Below are 22,206 nucleotides of genomic sequence, written 5' to 3' on the forward strand. Positions count from 1 at the left end.
AATGAGAGGCGTTCCAATTGTCGTCTTTTTTATGAGACTAGAGGACACAGGTCTCAGTTGCACAAAATGCAGGCTGAAGTGGAGTCTGACACTGACAGCTTGGTTACAGACCTGAAAGTTGCATTGCTTATTGGAGTTTCAACCTGTGTTGAAGCTACCATGTCTGGACCTCTGCATATGCAGAGAAGAGATCGTTCTCTTGTTTTAGCAGTTGCAAGATACAAATGTGGGCCAGGCCTTGTGGAGAAATCTCCCACTGCATGTTTTATCTTGTTTTGAAACTGAGGTGTCTAATGCCCTGGAAAAACCTGTTCCCATTCTGCTGCTTCTTGCAATAGTTCCCAGTTTCTGTTCTTTAAATGTCTAATGAGAGCGTATTTCTGTCATTTTTGAAAGGTGTATAAAATTTTCATGGGGTTGATTTGACAGGCTTGCTCTGGATATTCTAGAAGACATGTATTTTTCCATTGCCAAAAAGTGTATGATTGTTTCCTGCTCAGTCAGTGAAGTGTGTATTATCTTTACTATCCCCTTGTTCTGGCACAATGGGCTTTATTAACATTTTGTGGTATTCTTACCTTCTTAATTGTGTGGTTCATTCGTTGTTCTCATAAATCATACCCCATCTGAACTGTTTTTTGTTTGTTGCAGGTTCTTTAGTGGCAGTGCTTGTCTCTGCTGTAGTGGGGGAAAATTGTCATGCTTCTGGAAAATAAATAATTTATTTGCTTCAGTTTTCACCGTCATATCTTTGGCTCTTCTGCCTCACTAGTGCTTGGATTCAGTGTGTGGTGATCCTGAACACCTTTTTCTGAATTCCTGCCTAGACAAGTAACTACAGTTGTATTGATACTGCCTTTTTAAGTATCTTTGTAGCTTAATTTCTCTTTTGCCTGTCATGAATTGTGTTTTCCAGTCTGCTGACTTTCTATTTAAGTGGTGGTTTTAAGCCATCTCCTGAACTCTACTTAGAGTGATGTGGAATAGCTCTTCTCCTGTGCCATAGAAATACACTTACTTCAAGCAGTAGCTTCTCCAGTAGACTGGAGATCTCGTGCACCAACTTCCATGGGTTTAATATATGGTTGGTTTTCAGCTGGTTAGAAATAAATCTGTAAAACACAACTTAGAAAAGTTATTCTGTTCACAAGCATAGAGTATGACCTATCTTGTGTACTACAAGACCAAATTGCGCTTTCATTCTTCTGTAATGGCTAGTCACTAGCTAAATTATGAAGTTTCAAATACCATAAAATAAGTTTGATTTTTGTGTCATTCAATTCTTATCTATGAGAACTGGAAGTCTTCCTAATAATTTTTGTATAGGACAATGCAGATTTGCAGATTCTAATGGGTGGGTGTTGGATGTGCTTTTCCATAGGTTATAATGGAATATAAAGTACTTTTTAAGTGCTGGTGTAGTTCAGATTGGTGTGAAAGTTTGCCTTTTGATAGTTCTTTTTGCTTAGTACCACTTCATTAAACAAGGAAAAAGAATATGACAAATTAAATTAAAGGTTGGACAACCTTGTTATGATATTTCTGTGTGAAATTTGCGGAACATGTGTCACCATTCAAATTCTGAAATGTGTTCCAAACTAAGCTAGATGAAAATTTGTGAGCCTAGAAGAGTAAAGTCACTTTAATGGAAAAGAGTGTATTTCGGTGACTTGTGCAGTGCGGGAACCAAATGTAATAAATTGTAAGCCAGTTTACTCTGCTCTGTTAATTAACTTGAATGCTGTCATTTTATTATAACACTACAATTTTCTTTTCAATGTATTTTAAAAAATAAAATATAGCTGTATTTAAAAGCTGGCAGTTTATTAAGGCGTTGGCTTTGTGTGGTGTTTTCTCTAAAAGCAGTTGGGGTTGCTGCAAAAAAAGTTAAATGAGCCTTTTCATTTTTAATTTCTGACTTTTCTTCTTTTAATGGTGGTTATGCTATCCCTTGCTCTGAAGAGAGAAAAACTTTCTAGTTCATGTTTCTTAGTAAAACAAGCTGCAGCTCTGCCAATCAGACTAGTTTGTAATGTGTTCTTTAATTAACTTGAGTTTAAATGAAATGGGATTGGAGAAGATTTACTTTTCAGTTTCATTACTGAGAGACAGCAAAATTATACGTTAACCATACTGGCACAAGACAAACACACAGGTGTGGGTACATCTACTATGCCAAATCAAACCTAGTTATTTTGACTTTCCAGTTATCAAAATGCTTTCAATTCTCAAATTGCTTTGAGAATTTTCTCCAAATTTTTGTGAATTTTTCCCCGTTACTAGACTGAATGTGATGACTTCGATCACTAGAATGGCAGGGTTTCACCTGAAGTCCAGGTCCCTTCGTTTGTAAAGGAACTTATTAATAGTGTGCTAGAAAGACTGTTTTCTATGCTGTTGAAATTTCAGCTTGGAAAATAGTGTGGTTTTACATTGTTTGACTTCTGTGAAGTGCTTTAAAAGCTCGTACTGTCATTGTGTGTGTGTACATGTGCATGTACAGTATATGAGAGCGTAAAGGTGTATAAACATACCTTCAGGATTAATTCTAGTTAAATCATTTATTCCCAAATGGCTTTTACCTGATCACTGCAGCTATGTTACTTTGATATGTCTTTTCTGCAGACACCAAAGATGCTAACGAGAAAGATTAAGCTTTGGGACATTAATGCCCATATAACCTGTCGTCTGTGCAATGGATACCTGATTGATGCTACTACTGTAACTGAATGCTTACATACTTGTAAGTAGAAGTATAATTAAGTTAAAGAAACAATTCTTTTTTAACTTGATATGCAATATGTTGTGATAGTTTTTAGTTGAAATTAAAGAATCTGCTGTGCATCAGCTGAAATAATGCGTGGTTTACTAGGCATTGTTTTTTTTACAGATTATTTGCTTTTTTAACAAAGCAGATGAAGAGAACATTAAAACTGTACTGTACAAGGTTGAAGCCATATATACAGTTAGTGGTAGCATATGCATTCAAGAATGCAGTCTGTCTTCCTGCTAAAGGAATGTGGAATGCCTAGTTCTCCTTTCTCTGACAGTTGACATAACATATGTTCTGCAACTGGAGCCTTCCAAATGTCTCTTGCTCTCCTGTTCCTCTGCAGAAAGCAGCCATACTTTATGAATAAAGAATAAGTATGTTGTGTGGTACCCTAGAAATAAGCTTTTGTTCCAAAATACTGTGATGAGGTAGTTGTTTGTTGTATGTTACTCTGAATTTCTAGTTTCATGTTGGTAAAGTATACCGTAGTACCTTGCAAAGCCTTAGGCTTCAAGAAAACTGAAGGTGTAAGTCCATCCCAGCAGCTTTGGTGTTCACATTGTGGGATATCGGAATGCTAGGGTTTGCAGTATTCTGATGGAAACCTGCATATTAGCACAGTTCCAACTAAAGATCTGGAAGGATTCCTTCTGAAGAGAAGCACCCTTACAGTCCCAACGTGGTAACTCCAGAACTGTTCTCTGTCTTCAGTCCGTTCTGATCCTCACTTTCCATTGCCAAGACATGTATGAGCTAAGGAATTAACTTCAGTCCAGAAGGCCTAGTGTAGTGACATTAAATATCCTCTGTAGCAGTCACATTGATGGCTCTACACCTTACAAAATTACTTTTTCTAGCTGCGTCTTCAGAATCCTTGCAATTTACCAACGCGCCCTTGTCAACCAGGAGTTTCCATTTGACCAGTTTTATCTCTTCAGAGCTTAAAATATCATTTGTTTTGTTTATGTGCACCTGTATTAATCTGTTAAATAATGTTTGCTATGCAGCTTCAAGCATCCCATGTTTTAAAATGCTTCTGTCACAGTATTTACCCCTATTCTGATAAAGCTAGTATGTTGTTTGGATAGCTTAGTGACTCATAGTCCTAAACTTTCTTGGAAGGGAATTATTTGGTGGCAGTGGCTTCATCTCCACAAAAGTTTCACCGGACTTATTCTTCACCTAAAATGTCTTACAATGCTCGTGGATTTGTCAGAGATTACGTTTTCCATTGTATTTAATTTAGAAGTTCTGTTCCTCAGCTTTAATTTGTTTTTTGTTCCTCTCACAATTCCATGTCATTTTCATTATTCTCATGTCTCTTCTGCATCTGTTTCACATCTTAATTTCCATAGTGTTCTTTCTGAACTGTAGAGATCCTTAAGCTAGACCTCTACTTAGTTTTGCCCCAGATTATTTATTGATGCTATTATCAGGATTATATACAAAATCAGTATTACATCGAGTTAACATAGCTGACATACAATTTGTGACTTGTCCCTCCCTTATTTGGGTTGTTTATACTTTGAGAATACTACTTCAGTGTGTGTCCTGTAGAATTACAGTTTTCTGAGAAGAGGTGCACAGCCTTGTCTTTTTCAAAAATTTTACACATGTTGGTGTCATTTGTATTGTGTATATTAATGCTAAATATACGTTCCGGGAAAAGCATCTTTGCAAAATGTATCCTGAAAGTGCACTGTCTATTGAGGTAGTGAATTCTCTGCTGAATTGCACCACCTTGAAATTTTATTTCTGCTTCTACTCAGAACTGTACAGTTTTCCTACATTTTTAATTTTTCTCTAATTTTCTGTCCTCCAGACATTCGGAGACTCTTCGCTTCAGTAGTAAATGTAGTTCTGGAGTCCTTTGGTGAGAATCATTTGGAGCATCAGGGACAGTCCTTTGGAGGGACAGGGTCACCTTCTTTTGTAAAACAGAATTCAGGGGAAAACAAGCTGTTTTGCTCCCTTCCTGCTTGTTCTCTGCTATGTTTTTAGTTTGTGGGTGACATGAAAGCCTACAAGTCAGTCCATAATAACTTCATTAGTAGTAACTCATTGTTAAGTCTTTACTAGTTTACATCTGTTTCTTAATTACAATTCTAGGTTAACAGATACATGCAGGTCTTGTTAAACTTTTACATTTGTAATTTGAGTTTCATAAGTGTTAAAGTGTGAAAGCTGTCCTTGTATTTTATGAAAGGGAAAGCCTCATATGTAATGAAAGGTGTCGTTTTTTGGGTTCATGAGGATGATGAAAGACCAACTGTATTTCTTGAACTAGATGCAGAAATGAAAAAAGTCAAGAGGAATGAAACTGGTCTTTGTGAGGATTAACCTTGCCTGTTCATTTTCTAATGAAAGTTCTCCAATATGTTGAAATGTACTATAAAAATAACCAGAAAACATGCAGCTTGGTTCAGGCCTACAGTCAGTGCCCCAGTATCTGGGTAAATGGAGTTTGCAGACGTTGGAAATTCCAGGTAATGGGAAAACTCTAGGTAAATACTATTGTTTCAAACTCTAGAATAGTTCCCGTGTTGGCTGTCCTGTACTCCTAGGACTTCCAGTTTCAGGACAGTTTATTAATCCCAACTTGATCCTGTGAAAGAAGAATCAGTCTAGAAGACCGCAGCATCCTCTGTAAGCTATCTAGTTGCATTTACTTGAATGCTGTGCATAGACTAATAGACCTGCCAGACCGTGAGCTGACTTATGATGAGTTCAGTTTAGGAGGAGTTAGTGTATACCTAGTACAAACTGGAAGATGTACTGAAGTGGGAGGTCGCTTTAGAAGGTATCACAGAATCACAGAATGGTTTGGATTGGAAGGGATCTTTAGAGGTCATCCAGTGCAGCCCCCGGGTAATGAACAGGCACATCTTCCACTAGACTACGTTGCTCAGAGCCCCATCCAACCTGACCTTGAATGTTTCCAGGGATGGGGCATCTACCACCTCTCTGGGCAACCCATTCCAGTACCTCACCATCCTCATCGTAAAAAATTTCTTCCTAATATCTAGTCTAAATCTACCCTTTTCTAGTTTAAGACCATTACCACTTGTCCTGTCACTACAGGCCCTGCTAAAAAGTCTGTCCTCATCTTTCTTACAAGCCCCCTTTAAGTACTGAAAGGCTGCAATAAAGTCTGCCTGGAGCCTTCTCTTCTCCAGGCTGAACAGCCCAAACTCACTCAGCCTTTCCTCATAGGAGAGGTGTTCCAGCCCTCAGATCATTTCTGTGGCCCTTTTCTGGACCCACTCCAACAGTTCCATATCCATCTTGTGCTGAGGGCTCTAAAGCTGGATGCTGGACTCCAGGTGAGGTCTCACCAGAGTGGAGCAGAGGGGCAGAATCACCTCCCTTGGCTTGCTGGCCACGCTTCTCTTGATGCAGCCCAGGACATGGTTGGCCTTCTGGGCTCCGAGTGCACGGTGTTGGCTTATGTCCAGCTTTTCATCCACCACTAGCCCCAAGTCCTTCTAGACAGGGCTGCTCTCAATCTCTTCATCCCCCAGCCTGTATTTTTACCAGGGGTTTTCCCGACCCATGTGCAGGATCATGCACTTGGCCCTGTTGAACTTGCCTCATGCCTGAGGTTCATGCAGGCCCACTCCTTGAGCTTGTCCGGGTCCCTCTGGATGTCATTATGTCCCTCAGGCATGTCAGCTGCACCACTTGGCTTGGTATTGTCTGCAGGCTTGCTGAGAGTGTACTGGATCGCACTGTGTTGATACTAAACAGTACTGGTTCCAGTACGGACTACCAAGGGACACCACTTATCACTGATCTCCATCCGGACACTGAGCCGTTGACCACTGCTTTGTGGCTGTGACCATCCAGCCAATTCCTTATCTACTGAATAGTCCACCCATTAAATGCATATCCCACCAATTTAGAGAGAAGGATGTTGTGGGGGACTGTGTCACAGGCCTTACAGAAGTCCAGATAGATGACATCTGTAGTTCTTCCCTTGTCCACTGGTGTAGTAACTCCATCGTAGAAGGACACTAGGTTGGTCAGACAGGACTTGTCCTTGGTGAAGTCATGCTGGCTGTCTCACATCACCTCCGTGTCTTCCATGTGCATTTGTGTAGCTTTGTGGAGGCTCTGTTCTATGATCTTTCCAGGCACAGAGGTGAGGCTGACAGGTTGGTAGTTCCCAGGGTCCTCCTTTCTGCCCTTTCTAAAAATGGTTGCAATGTTTCCCTTTTTCCTGTCAGCAGGGACCTCACCTGTGTGCCATGATTGCCATGGAGAGTAGCTTGGCATCTACATCAGCCAGTTCCCTCAGCACTCTGGGATGCATCTCGTCAGGTCCCATAGACTTGGTATGCTCAGTTTCCTCAGGTGGTCACAAACCTGATCTCTTACAGTGGGAGGGACTTCATTCCCACAGTCCCTGCCCTGAGGTTCATGCACTCAAAAGGTGTGGGGAGAGAGATTCCCAGTGAAGACTGAGGCAAAAAAATTGTTGAGTACTCCAGCCTTCTCCTTGTCTGTTGTTACCAGTTTGCCAGTCGTGTTCATTGAGGGGATACACTTTCTCTGACCTTCTTTTTCTGGCTGGCATACCTGTAGAAGCCCTTCTTATTATTCTTTTCCTCCCTTGCCAAATTCAGCTCCAGCCACACCTTGGCCTGCCTGACCCCATCCCTACACAACCGTGTGACATCCCTGTACTTTTCCCAGGATACTTGTCTCTGCCCTCACTGTCCCACTGTCAGGTTCTGCTTTTATTGACTTGGTAAGACCGGTGTTTGGCTTCACTTTTGCAAATGGATGGATCCAGTGCTCTGCCGTTCCACTGGAACAGACTGATGTGTGAGATCTGTGCTTAGTGTGCAAAGCTATGAGGCTTCCTCTAGTCTAACCATAACCTCTACCATCAACAGTACTGTCATCCTAAGTGTGTAAATACAATGCAAAATGCAAACTTGCTATGCTTCATTTGCTGCTGCATAATTTTTTTAGTATTAGCAGGTGTTTATTTAGTTGTGGTGTCATCTTGTCTGAAAGGTAGATGGCGCTATAGTTACAGAAATGCTTTCATTTTATGTGAGAAGAATGAGTGCATTACTACCATGACTACCCAAACTACTTTTGTTTAAGGAAAAGCTATTTCTTCTCCGCCCCCCCCCCCCCCCCCCACTGGCTTTTGAGTTGTAACTTAAAGTGAGTCAGGATATCATGTAGCAGTGTGTATTATAAGTACGGTTTCGGAGGGGGGAGGTGTAAATAGTGTAAATACTTTACTTTGGATGAGATACAGATGCTTGTGTGCATGCATATGGAGAGAGTTCCAAAAGCATGCAGCTTTATAATGAACTACTACCAGGATGTTTTACAAATATGGAAAGTCTATGCCAATGTATTTTTTTTTCCGATAGGTATTTAGTGTATTCTGTGAAAGTTAGAATTAAAATAGCACCTGGATATCCACTTTTTGAAAGTTTTCTGTTCTTTTAAAAAGTATCCAACTTTGGAATAATTTTTTTGTATTGGGTTCATTGCCACTGTACACTTTACTTCTGTATGTGGCCATGGTTAAAGCAAATAGTATCCTAACAGCGTACAGCTTCTGTAATACAGTCTGTGCAAGGTGAATGGTGCAAGCAGTGTGATGTTGAGCTGCTGTAAATTGCTGTTCTAGCAAATTCTGGAGTGAGATTGTGTGTCGTATGCTTTATTGGGAAGACTCTGGCTAGCTACAGATGCCTTAACTGTAGTGCATCATTTCGCTGTATCAAGAACATCATTGAAGACATTGGAAACTATATTCTGTGTGATTAGACATCACGCTTACATGGTATTAAAAATGATTGTGTAAATTTCAGTAAGGTGCATTTCTGTGACTGTATTCATTATGCTTCTTTTATTTCTTTTTAATTATGAACGTCCTTGTTATCAGTCTGTAGAAGCTGCCTAGTGAAATACTTGGAGGAAAACAACACTTGTCCAACCTGTAGAATTGTTATACATCAGAGCCACCCCTTACAATATATTGGGTAAGTAAGAAAGCGAAAGTGCAACTAACTTCACTCAACTGTTTCAGCCTCTTTAATAGATCACAGTTTTTTCCTAGATTTTCTTACTTGCTTAACAGCATGTTAAACATTTAAAACGGAAGTTAAAGGTCATTGAGGAGATATGGGATCAAACTTTGCTATGAATTTACAATTACTTGGTATCTGTTAGCCTCTTCCAGACTTAAGTAAAGTATACACTTTACTGTTTAATTTCTGTGTGAGTTTTAATGGGATTTAGTCATTCCTCATTTTGTATGCTGAGGTAGTAAAAGTTACATAACTGAAACATCAGTAGAAATTACGCTTTTCCAAAATCCTCAAAATAAATAATCTCAGTTGAACAGTGCTTTTCAGTGTCTGACAGAGCAGTGACAGAAAAAAATTGTTCATTTTATTGTTCAGTTAATCTTTCAAAGGTCTATTTAGTTCGTAGCAACAGGTAAGTATATGGCAGCAAAAATATTAGACCAGTGGAATGGAACAATCTTGTCCTTCATTCTGTTTTGATCCCTACACAGAGTGCTTTCACTTTCTGACCCAGCATGAATCCTGTATTGTTCATCAGTTTCGCTTTTTTTATTTTTACTAAGTATATTTGGTTTGGTTTGGTTTGTTTTCAGAAGAGACATTCCCTTTCTTTTCCTTCAGTGCTCTCCATCTCCGCATTTGGAGACCAATAGCGTACACTGATAATGCATTATATGAAACACTGGTAATACCCTATGTGACTGTATGCTTTGAAGGGACAAGTAGATGCCAATAGGCAAGAATGAATAAATGACACTTAAGACAGCATGTTTGTCTGCTGTAAAGCTACAAGGAATACACCAGTGCCTTGGTTCAGAAGCTTGTTTTCTATGCCAAAAGGTGCTAGGAAACAGCATTAAATTGAGAACAGATAGAAAGCAGTTTGCTACTTGTTTTTGGTCACTGAATACACTTCAAAGGAAGTATTTTGCCTGAACTAGTTATAAAATACTAGCCTCTCAAGACTGAAGCAGCCTTTGCCCAGCTTACTTTTGGATATATATTTTTTTAAATAAAGAATTGACAGTACGGAGTTTCACAATATGTCTTAGAACGTAGATTTGCACCCCTATTCATCTCCCTCTGTCTGGACAGTAGGTAAAACAAATGTGTCTCCTACTTCACATTTCTGAAGGCTATTAAACTCTCACATCTGATCTAGTAGTGATGGCTGATGTCCTCATTTATGTTGAAAAATTTTTGGAGAAGTTCCTGCAATCCATGTGTGACACTTGAAATCCAAGCCTGTGCAAATGGGATTACTACTGGTTGAAATCAGATTAATTTAGAATCAATGATATTTTGATTCTTCTTGTCGTGCTACTTACAATTGACCATTACAATCTTTTAAATCTCTTTATTTGGCACCATTTCTTACTTGTTCACTGGCCTGCACTGCTGTGAAGTGCTCATGTCATGTGATGAGAAGTCTGAGACTACACTTGTAAGCCTCTTATGCTATTTAAGTCAGATTCAAGATTTGGTATTGCAAGCTCTATTGGGGTAATGAGCTTGTAGCAGCAGAGGCAGACGTTTGAAACATTTCTGATTTTATTAATCAGTTGGAATGGAAGTTAGGGTAATACGTTGTTTCTTTCAGACAGTCACTTATTTTAGACTAAAACAGAATTTTATCTAGGTGAGCTGGGAATTAAGGTTTAGAATCTTAACTGGTCCTGCTGCTCCAGTTCCATTGGGAGTATTACCTTTCTTTTATCTGAGCCACACTACCTATAAAGGCTTCTGAGCTACATAATGTTGTTTACAGTTAAAATGTTGGCTTTGAAGGGCAAAGTAACATTTTATTGTTGTGGTCTTTGTCTGTGGACTGTTTTTTTGCATTCTTGGAAATGCCTAGTAAAGATAACCAAGTAATCTAGAAATGTGAGAGGCAAGTCTGTAGGAGTAAGAAATAGACTGACTATCTTTTATTCTTGTATAATAAAAATGAGTTTACTTCAAAGTTGTCAAAGAATTTTGAGATTATTAGTGATGTATTTGCCTTGATGCAGGAAGTCATGTTCCATGACATGTCATCCTCCACATGTCCTAGGACTGTTCTTCCTTAAACTTCCATTGGGTTTCTGTCTTAGCCTGTACTTTTTCATAATTTGTTTTATGCTGCTGTCCTCTATTGTTTGATATGAATACTGACGTAAAAATTAGAATTATTCTTAGGTGAATTTAGAGGTTTTACATCAATTTAGTAAGGGAACTTTTTTGAGAGAAATGTTTTGAATGAAGATGATTGACTTACACTTTTGATTTTGTTTTTTTTTCCTTGCTAGTCATGACAGAACAATGCAAGATATTGTTTACAAACTTGTGCCAGGCCTCCAAGAAGGTAAGTTGTGGTATGACCTTTTTTAGAGGGCATTGTGCATGTGTGTCTTTAACACTTCAAAAAAGTTTCAGGTGATGAAAAGGAGGCAGGGAGGGCTGGGGGGGACTGAAGAAAAATACAATGGGGAAGCATGTTCCTTCATTAGTGTCATTTATGGTTGTTAGTTTAGTTTCATATGTATACTAGCAGCAATTAGGAGTTGGGAGTGGTGGCAGGAAAGATGTGGTATTTCTTCAATAAGCAGTGTTATGTAAAGCAGAATAGTAGTTCAGCTTTTGAATCTTGGCACACTGACTCTCGTTTGTTCTTGTTAAACTGTGTGTTTAAGCCTGTTGTGCCAGCTTTCTAGAATTCTGAGAGGTAGAAAGTAATGCAGAACAGCTTTTAGTTTCAGTGAAGTTTCTGCTAGTGTGTGAATCCTTTCTTAGCAGATAACTTTCAATTTGTGTTTTTGTAATCCTGTTTGAAACTGGGTGTGTTCAGCTAAAGGACTTTATAGTAATTGCTCAGTAATTTTTTTTGTCTTGATGCGTGTTACAACGTTCATTTAAATAGAATATTTTAATCCATTTAAGCTGCAAAACCAGCACATTCTGAAACATGAATAGGTTAAATAGATGATTTAAAAATTATTTCTAGCATGTTGAAAAACAGAGCTATAAATAAAAATTCAGAAATAATGGTTTGACTGAAATGTTGTGGAAGGGACTTAAAATAAGGTATAGTATTTTAAATACTATCTTATTCTAATAGGAATGCTATGATAGTAGCTGTACAGATGACTGTAGTATTCTAACTCTAAAAAATAAGGTGAGGCATGACTTGATACAATGGCAAAGATAAGAGTACCACTTGTTGGCAAGCCTATTTCACTTAAGAGGGAAGGGATTTGGAATAACTTCATAAATATTGCATTAGAACTTTATTACAGGGTTTAATATTTGCAATTTTAAACAGCGGAAATGAAAAAGCAAAGGGAGTTTTATCACAAACTGGGCATGGAGGTTCCAGGGGACATCAAAGGGGAGACATGTTCTACAAAACAGCACCTAGATTCTCATCGAAATGGTAAATGATCCTTTATTTATTTTGTCTTGGGCATGTGATGGTTAGTAAATTAATGAACAGACCTGTTGGCGGTGTGTGTCTAGTTGCTTTATTACAATCACAATTGTTTTATAACACTGCACAGTACAGTGAGTGTAGGATTGTTGCTTTGTCCCTTATTTATGCACAGAATTGTTCTCTTTAGCTGGTCATGCCGTATTACTTATGGCGAAGGAGACGTGTGCAGTATTGCCTGCGTGGGGACTTGGTGAAATTACACAGCTTCTGTGCTGTGAGCAGTTGAACTGAAGGTTGTGCTCTGTATGTATTCCTCTGTTTCAGGTGTGGGGCTGTTGGCAGCTAGAGTTGCCTAAGCAGATAAGCGCAGTTTGGGAAAAGCAAAGTTCATTCCACATTGCAGTCCTCAACTGTGCTGTTTTAATCACATTAGCATTACAAGCTGCTTCTGAGTGTTATCCCATATATCTGTTTTCCTATCTAAGGTGAAACTAAAACAGATGATAACTCAAACAAAGAAACTTCTGAGGAAAAACAGGAAGAAGATAATGACTACCATCGAAGTGACGAACAGGTGAGCCCATAGGGCGCATTTTTGTTTTGTCTTGTATTTTAGCTTTAGTGCTTTGGTAAGCTAACAGAGAAGAAAAATAACTGTTTGAAGCTACTTTTTCTGTCCTCTGATACAAACAAGAGGCAGTGTTGCCCAGTGCTTTTGTGTAAGCATGAGTTTCATGGAGAATACATTAAAGACATTTGTATTAAAAATTTATAATTCTGTCTGTTTCTTTAGGAGTTTCCAAAGTATGTATTTGCTTTCAAAACAAATTCAGGTTATTTGGACGCCCTTCTGAAGAAGCATATCCCAGTCTTACTGTGATGTATTGAGCTGAACATGTATCAGTAATTATGAATGTAGCCTTTTGCACTTTTACTAACTTACTATTTATTTTGTTTTAAACCTCTAATACGAAGACAGTGTTAGCCGTATACCATAAAAATAGTATGAAAGGTGGGAAGTTCACCATTACGTTTTAAACACAAAGCATGTTTGAAAGTGAGATTTCCTTTTGGAATAAACAAGCCATTAGTTTTATGTTTTCCTGTTATGTGTGTCCAGAGTACATTAAACTTGGATTAATTTTCTTTTCAATTATAACATAAGAGAACTTTCAAAGGGGTTATAAGTAGTGCTAGATCTCTTAGTGCGTAACTATATCATCATAAAGAGCTTAGACTAAGTAATGAGTAGCTGGATGAGAAAAGAAGTGAGAGTTGAAGCGTAGAAATTAGAGAGACCTTTTGGGGGGATGTGTTAAAATTCTGTTTTAAACTGGAAAGACCAGTTTCACTAAAAGCAAGAAGTTACATTGGAAGCAATCATTAAAAATCGGCAACGGTATTCTTACTGTTTATCTTACTTCAGCTTTTGACATAGAGTCCTCTTGAGCTATTGGCAGCCTATGAATTGGGACTGTAGCAGCCTTGTTCCAAATTCAAAAATTCTTTCTTGACCTTTTTGTCTAGATCTTTTTTGGTTGCAGTAGTGCTTATCACTAAACTGACAAGATGTCAGAAAATGTATTTTATAATAGGACTACAGGAATTTTCGTGTAAGGAATACTAGTAGTGTACTTTTTCACTTTGTTGTATTAATAAAAACTCCATGTGGAATACTTAATGAGGACTGCAGAAAATTGTTCCAGCCGACCTTGACTGTTTGCTTTTTCCTGAAGGTAAGCATCTGCTTGGAATGCAATAGCAGCAAATTGCGTGGATTGAAACGAAAATGGATTCGCTGCTCAGCACAAGCAACAGTCTTGCATCTAAAGAAGTTCATTGCCAAAAAACTTAACCTTTCTTCTTTTAATGAGGTAATATTTTGTTTTTTTAAAATGATTTTGCAGCTATAAAAACCTTACAAAAAGTGTGGTATTGTTCTGTTGCAAAGGAATATCTTTTAGTCTGATTTTATTTTCAGAAAACAGAAGCATACACTGTCTCTTCAACTGTATGTTCCGGAGCCATATTCTTGTCCTTTCTTGGGTCTGCACAGAACTTGCCGCTTTGTTTGCAGTGCATCTTTTCGTGTCTATATATAAATCGTGGAACTAAAAGACTTGGTTACATGCTTCCACATGTGTTGAAATGGACTTTGGCAAGGTGCTCTGTTTGACAGCTTGTAGTCAGGTGTATCCCACCCTTTCAGAGGTTTCACACTCAGTGCAGGGGACAGGCAGTAACAACCACTTTAACACTAATGAAGCCAGCTTAAGAGAAAGCACCACAAATGTTTTGTTCCTTTCTATTCTCTCAGTGAAGCTCAACCCATGGTTGCTGCCTGCCAAGAGCAGAGCATTATCAGATGCCTACTTTTCCCTTTCTTTGCAGGGAATACTCGGAATCATGGGAATACTTTATGGTGAAAGATAGAGAAAGAAAAATTCTGTGCACTTCTCCTAGTTCAGATTCGAAATTAACAGTGGCAAACGTATGAATGCAGTCTCTGGTTTACCACTTTGCTGGCTCTTGGTCACAGTCTCTAGACATCTTGGTTGGCACTCAGCTTGACATCTCCCAACCACACATTATGTCACTGATTCACTGAATTTTATTAAGACTTTTCATGCAAATCAAATCATCTGCTTTCCAGTCCAATGTGTCAACACCTTTCTGCTCAAACTTTTCAACAGCCAATTGGTACCTGTATTGTTATTGCTTCCTACTTTCTGTGCACTTCAAACCAACACTCCATTCTAGGGTTGGAGCATGTCCCCGAACTCTGCTAGTCTTCCTGAAACAAATCTGTATCTCCTGTCTTGTCCTCAGCTGACTTGGAAGTGATTGACTCTTGGCTGTAGCCCAGCAGTGCAACAACATAGCAAACATGGCTCTTCAAAGCCATGTTTTTGTGTGTGTGTGTTTAAGGCCTCTATTCCAGTGTTCCAGTCTGTGATTTAACAACCTGCTTGGCTTTTACTGAGGGAACAAACTTTCAGGTGTACTGTTTATTCCTTTGCTATCCCTCCCTGCCTTCTTGAAGAGTACATAAATTGTGGTGTAATCAGTGTACCAGTACTGAGTAACAAGTATACAGTAGAAGGATTTAAACTTGTGGACACTTGGTTGATTGCTGTAGACTGTTGCAGGTTTGAGTTATTGTCAGTTAGATAAGCTGTGTAAGTGGACTGCATGCACATTCAGGCCTTTCTAGGTTGTGTGGTAAGGCATTGTTAATATAAGTCACCTTCGTGGAATTTACTGTTTTCATGTATGTTCCCTGTTTTAGTTCATGTTCAGCTGATTAGTAGTCATACGGTCTTCATGTTTTTATGTTTATATTGTCACTGTTTCTAATACAAAGATCTTTCAACACTGAGATAGTTAAGTTAAAATAGCTATTGAGTGTGTGAAAAAAAATCATAAATACAGTGTATGAGGTAGGCGGCAGACAGTTTTTTTTATAAAATCTATCTTTGTAGCAGAAAGCCAGCTGGCTGGTGTTAGATAAAAAAATTTCATAGTGTGTGAAATAACAGAGCTGTCTTTGAGATTTGTGAATTCTGTCTGCTTCATCGTTTTATGGGGCCTTTTAAAAGCGTTCAAAGCCTTCAGGAATGGGTGTTAGTACTGCTTGGGAAGCTAAATCAAACAGCCAAGTCCAGTTCATGCAGCATTTCCTAGGTAGGCATAGGCATGGCCTTTCAGCACTTTACGTTGAGAAAAGACATTCTCTTTTCTTTCCTTGTACTGTTTTTGTCTGCAGAGTAACTGCAAGGTGAATGGTACCAGTGTCTTCAGAGAAAAAAAATCATGTCAAACGTTTGTAGTATTATCTGAAATAGGTTGTTTCACATACTGTGTCCAATGAATTAACTGTCGTCTTTGTTTTGTCAGCTGGACATATTATGCAATGAAGAGATTCTTGGCAAGGATCACACGCTCAAGTTTGTAGTTGTTACTAGATGGAGATTTAAGGTATGACACAATGGATCTGCATATATCATGAAGTGGCCAAATAAAATGTTTATAAAATAGGCATCTTTTGGAACTATAATGCAGTAACTGCAAACTTGATAAAAATATACTTTAATAAATATCTAATACAGCATCCTTAAACACCCAGTATTATTTTTGTTTCCAAGGAAATCGGCAGGAGGGTTGGACTAGATGACCCACAGAGGTCCCTTCCAACCCCTACCATTCTGTGAATCTGTGAATCTGTGAAATGAAGAAAAGGGGAATTAAGTATTAATTGCAAGGGAAAAGGGAACACTTAATCGACTGTCAAATTGTTGTAAAGTCTGGCAAGGGAAGTGGAAGCCACAAGAAACTTATCTTTGGTTATTTTAGGTAAAACTGGTTTTAATCCACACAGGTGTGGAAACTGATTGAGATGCAACAAAGGCAGATTTTTTCAACACAGTTCTCTTCTGTAGCTCAAGAAGGCTGTTATACTTTAAAGGGGAGGCAGTACCTGCAATGCTTCACTGCCTTAGTTAAGGAACTTCTGGCAGAATTTAGTAGGCATAAAAAAAGCTGGCTGAACATGTTTGAGTACATCTTTGACTTGCTTATTGTTGTTTCTTTAAACAACTTCCTTCAAGATGAATAGTAAACAGTGAGCATTCATTCTGAGTACTAGTTATCACATTAATAATGGCAGCTCAAGTGAAATGGGTGTAAGAGTTAATTGCAAAATTGAACACTTAGGAGGCAAGTCACACTTACAGAGTCAGTGTATGTGTATTTGGGATGTTTGAACTAGGAGTTAATATTCATAACGGGGAAGCAGCACAGTCTGAGCTTATAGTGTACGCTGAGGTGGAACCACTTGATGGCTTTAGATGCATGTGTAGAAGAGGTGCAGGTGGGACCAGGGGAGCATTTTTCTATCTTTGTGTAGAAAAATAATTGACTTGCAGAAGAGTCACAGGACAGAACTCAGTCTTCGAAATGCAGAGAGGTAATGAGTGGAATCCTACTGAAATCTGTTTTGTATGGTATTCTTGAATGGCCTAGAAAGGGGTTTGAATAGTACAGTAACAATGCACTGACAACATTGTTGTTATTTAGGATAGTGAAGACAGATTGATGACAAAGGATTGAAGCAAGCCTTTACAGTTTCAAGTGACAGGTGATTAGTGAGCACCTTAAGTTCAATGTAGGTAAATGTAAATGGGTGCAAAGAAAATGTTAGGGATTTTTATGGTGGAAAAAAAAAAAAGAGGACCAAACAATAGCATCAAATTGATATGCATCTGTACAACTCTGCTGTTCACCTATATCATGGAAATCTTTGTGCTTGTGAGTCGCATGGAAAACAGAACTGTAAACTGCCTTCTCAGGTGAAATAGAGAGGGGATTTAAAATGAAACTGGGAGGTGGGAGGTCCAGAACAAACAAGAGGAAGCAATTCTTTTCTTTATGTGAGACACAGAAGTCCTTGGTGCAGGATGTAGTGGATGTTGGAAGTTTACCTATTCACAAAAAAACAATGGATACATTTCATGGGAGAGGAATCAAGTGAGAGCTGTTAAATATGAAGTACCACATGCTCTTATGCTGCTTTCTAGACATCTGCATTTCTCCCTTACTGGGAATGGGTTTTCCAGGTTAAATAGACCTAGTAGAACTGATCTCAATGTGATCAGCTCCTGAGAGAAGAGGGAAAGGATTCGTCATCTCTTGTTTGAGATCCACAGATGAAATTACATCTTGTCTTTGTCTTGGTGAAATTTTGACAGTTCACATCTCTGGTAGTTCATTTAAGCTTTAGCTTATGAAACCAAAGTTTTGCCTACTGAACAGATTAGTTCTGGTTTTACTTCTTAACTTATCTGATATTTCTGTCTTGCAGAAAGCACCTCTACTGCTACATTACAGACCCAAAATGGACTTGCTGTAAGAGAACTTTATTGTCCTTCTGGACAGAGTTTTTTGCCGAGACTATCATCTGGCGCCTTCTTAGTGCATCACTAATCCCATGACACAAACCAGCCGAATAATTTTGGAAGACTGTAGTGCTTTCATAGTGGACTGTCTTTCTGAATATTTCTTCTAGGCATATATTACCTAGATTTCTGGACAGAAAATATTTATACTTTTTTTGTACGGAAGAAAGAAGTCACAACTCAACAAGACACTACCAGCACTAAGTTTACAGATACTGAAAACACTTCACAGTTCCATGTAGCTCAGCCTGCTTTATCTCTTACAGTTACACAGAAATAAGTTAGAATGTTGTGGGGTGATTTAAAAATGTTGCTTTTGACACCAACTTGCATTTAGTTACTTTTCACATTCTGAATCTTTAAAAATTATATTTTTGCAAAGTGTTATTGTCTTATATAGGATGCCTGATTGCATTGGCTTTATTCAAGTTACTCTGTAGAGCATTGACCATACCTAGTGATACAGTGACTGGTGATAATTTATTATGCTGCATTGAAAACTTCTGAAAATCTGGGAAATCAGTAAGTTTGTCATTTTTGACCAGTTATTGCTCTCCTTTACTATGTGTTTTAGTAAAGTTTTGATAGCCCCCTATGCATGTTGATTTGGTAAGACTAATAGAAATAATTTCAATTAATTTTAATGTGCCCTGATATTTTGCTGTGGCATAAATTGCACCACGTAATGACAAATACTCCAAAGTGCTAGATTTGTGAATTTTTTTAAAAATAAACATTTCTTATGTAGATGTGGCTTGCAGAAATCAGTTTTTAATTCAGAGATAATTTGCTCTCAGTAGCTATTGAAACACCGGTTCTTGGGCAACTTTGGTGATATTGCACAGTTTTCATTTCACTGGTTAAAAATTCCTCAGATCATTATGAGCAGCTTTATATTTCCTTTACTTGTTTTCTTATGAAACCATAGCATTTCCTTTAGCGCAATTCCTGGCTGTCGGGGATGGAGGAGTGGGGAGGGGGCGTCAGACAAGTTTATTTTAGCACCGTCTGGCCTTAACAGATTACTTTGCTTGCATCAACCCTAATGGATGCAAGTTAATATACATGCATGTATGTATGTGTGCATAATTCTATACACACATATACCTATATATATATATATATATAGAATGCACCCTCAATAGCACTTAGCAGGATTCACTGCCCTTTTTGTAAGGCTTTTTGAAATAGTTGGCTTTTTAAAAACAGTAGTTGAAAGTGATTTCTGCAAGCTGTATACAGGATAGCGTACATAGTGTGATTATGAGAGTATTTGTCTGGCACAGGTGTCAAGTCGCTGAAAACAGGCTATGCCATATTATTGGTAGCTGGAAATCGTTAACCTTCTAATTTCTGGAAGACTTTTCCAGTCATCTGAAAGTGCTAGTTGCTGTTCCTGTTATTAAACCCTGTTATTTTTTGAGAAATTGTCTTTGCATAAGAAAACAAGTTTACCCCTAACTACCCTGCTTCCTCTAGCTGTTCTCCTTCCCCTCTTCTGCTAGAAAGTATTGTTACTTGATAACAGGAAGCTGATACTGCAAGAGGTTTGTCCAAGCGTTTTAAATCCTTGTCCTCTTCTTGAGTTTTCAAAGCGCCACATTCCTCAGCATGTGTCACATAATTTCCTTCTTTGGAGTCTTCAGTCCTCCTTTCTCAGCTCTGCTGCTGCAGAGAGGATGCTCCAGCTGGTGTTTAGCTTTGAAAACAAGGTTTCTCATTTTTATTTATAGTCACAGATGTGAATGGGAAGGAAATCAAGTATGTGGGAAGAGAATGAAAGGGAGCCTGCTGAACTGTGGAGATGGAAAGGAGAGCCACCCAAAGGCCAAAAAGCACGGCTGTCCTTGCAGATGAGGATATAGGATGGCTGCATTTGAATGTTTGGGTTAGGCAGAACTCCACATCCAAGCTGGGCGGCTGGGTTCTGGGCGTGTGGGCTGTGTGCCCATGCGTACGAGCAATGGAAATGAACTTGGCTCTGTTTTTGTCTTACTGTTTATGGACTCAGATATATGTATTATAGCTTTTTTTTCTGTCTTTAACATTACTTGAACTGGCAGAAGAGAACAAGTGAGATCATGTGTCTACCATTTTTAAAATCTTCTCAGAAACAGTGAAAGTAGGTAGTATGGATGTGTACACAAACTTACATATTCGGCCTTTCTGGAGCTTTTAATGTGCTTGTTACTGACCTAATGTAAATAAGGGACTAGCTCTAGCCGCTGAGGCACTGAGTACAGACAGGGCTGTATGTGTCCACCCTCTGTGAACCCTGAGTATACAGACACTGACTGTACCTGATGTAGACATAAAATTAAAGCTGCCAGACAGCATTCTGATTAACCACCTTAGTCAGGAGATATATATATATATACACATACAAACAAATATATATATGAGATCTGTCTACCTCAGAATGTGTGTACTGCAAAAACTTCTTGTACGACTAGATACTGATGCAGTGCTGTTAACGTACATTGGGATTTTGGTACTTTCCTGTGTACTTGTGCAACTGAGAAAGTAGTTACGAACATGCGAATTCAGAAGCCTTCCAAGTCTATCTCTTGCTGTAACCATCTACAGTACAGAACATATATTTACAAGTTTATAACCTTCTTTAGTATCACTTGAATTTGTTATGGTGCTATCGATATATTTAAAAACTCTGTTTATAGCTATATGGATACATAATTTCAAGCCAGTATTAATACCTGCAGCTGGGGTTTTTGCACGTAATTGTGTGTAACTGCTTTTGCAATGTGTTTAAACTGATCAAACCTCACCTGTAAAAAGAAAAAAAAAAAAACAACCAAACATAAAAAGCCACCCAGTTATTTTTCTAAATCACCTGTCACAACATAATCGCTACAGATTCTCTTTGCCTCAGGAGGGATGAGACTGTGTGTGGACCATAGTTAGTCTCCTTTAGCCTTACTAAAAGACTACAGTGCAATTGAATTGAAGTCAGAGGGAGGTCTCCTTTGAGTCAGAGTGTTCTTTCACTTCTGTGAAGGTTAAGAGACACTTAATTTATATCAAGATTATATTGGGTAAGATATCCTTGATACTGTTCGAAGTTGGACTAAAAGTTGGACTCCGCATAGATATCTCTTAGTCCTAGTGAGATCGTGTTAGTTTATTTTGGCTTTCATGAAGATGTCGTTACTGTAAAGTAGTTTTCACAATTGCTTACGCTGGTAAATAATTGAAGTATCTTGTTGCATTATCCTCAGCAGCAGTGAGACTATTGAACCACCCAGGCTCAAAGTCTCATTAAATATAGTTTCATTAAAAATAGATAATTCAGATAGAATATATAATACTGAACTTAAATAAGATTTGGGGTTTTAAATTTTAACTTTATAAAATTATTTATTCTTTTTTAAGCCTTCTGTCTTATTTTACCATCCAAGTATTTTGGGTTTCGGTGGTCCAGCTTTATTTAGGGGCATATAAAATGGAACTGTAAGATGTTTTTCCAAGCTTCTTCCTTTTACAATGAGTTTGAGTAGCTTTTATTTGTATGTTTTTGTTTTGTATAAATAAAGAGCATTACATATGCTTTTGTGCAATAGCTTTGAAACATGCATTTATTAGGCATATGTTTAAATTGTAAATGTAGCATCTACTTACCGTTACATTTAAAAGGAATGTAGATGGCTTTTCTCACGTGTTCAAATGGGGTTTTATTTGGGACTGTTATTTGGGGGGGTTGTTTTTTGATTTATTTTTTTATTTGAAGAGTGAAGTGTGGGATTTAAATTTGTGTAAGTACAAGAACTATCTGTCAGCAATATTTTAAAATAAATGATCTTGCAAGAAACATTAATGTGAATTGTGGAAGCAATCAGCAAGACTTGCAGCCTATCTGAAAAAGTTTTGTGCCATTGCTATGTCTGGTGTGTTTGTGCCCATCAAACCTGGGAATATTTATTTTTATTGGTTGTGCAATAGTATACACAACACCATCACCTCTGGGGATATGGGACCATAAAAATTATCAGAATA

At 38.2% G+C, this 22,206-nt stretch overlaps 1 protein-coding gene across 6 annotated transcripts in view; it reads left to right on the forward strand.

Moving 5' to 3' along the window:
* PCGF3 (polycomb group ring finger 3) overlaps positions 1 to 21,772 on the forward strand; it is a 57,966-nt gene extending 36,194 nt beyond the window's left edge. For 4 of the 6 annotated variants that reach the window (XM_075411290.1, XM_075411291.1, XM_075411293.1 and 1 more), the window contains 8 exons: positions 2,626 to 2,743; positions 8,688 to 8,784; positions 11,121 to 11,176; positions 12,134 to 12,244; positions 12,727 to 12,815; positions 13,978 to 14,115; positions 16,139 to 16,219; positions 18,102 to 21,772. In XM_075411290.1, the coding sequence (XP_075267405.1) occupies positions 2,635 to 2,743; positions 8,688 to 8,784; positions 11,121 to 11,176; positions 12,134 to 12,244; positions 12,727 to 12,815; positions 13,978 to 14,115; positions 16,139 to 16,219; positions 18,102 to 18,149 (729 nt within the window). In that variant the 5' untranslated portion in view covers positions 2,626 to 2,634 and the 3' untranslated portion in view covers positions 18,150 to 21,772. Of the gene's footprint in view, positions 1 to 754; positions 832 to 2,610; positions 2,744 to 8,687; positions 8,785 to 11,120; positions 11,177 to 12,133; positions 12,245 to 12,726; positions 12,816 to 13,977; positions 14,116 to 16,138; positions 16,220 to 18,101 lie in introns of those variants that run through there. The other 2 variants (XM_075411294.1, XM_009945483.2) reach the window with 2 other exon arrangements.
* The last annotated feature ends 434 nt before the right edge of the window (positions 21,773 to 22,206 follow it).

The sequence above is a fragment of the Opisthocomus hoazin genome, chromosome Z, assembly GCF_030867145.1.
Source record: "Opisthocomus hoazin isolate bOpiHoa1 chromosome Z, bOpiHoa1.hap1, whole genome shotgun sequence".
Taxonomy (NCBI): Eukaryota; Metazoa; Chordata; class Aves; order Opisthocomiformes; family Opisthocomidae; genus Opisthocomus; species Opisthocomus hoazin.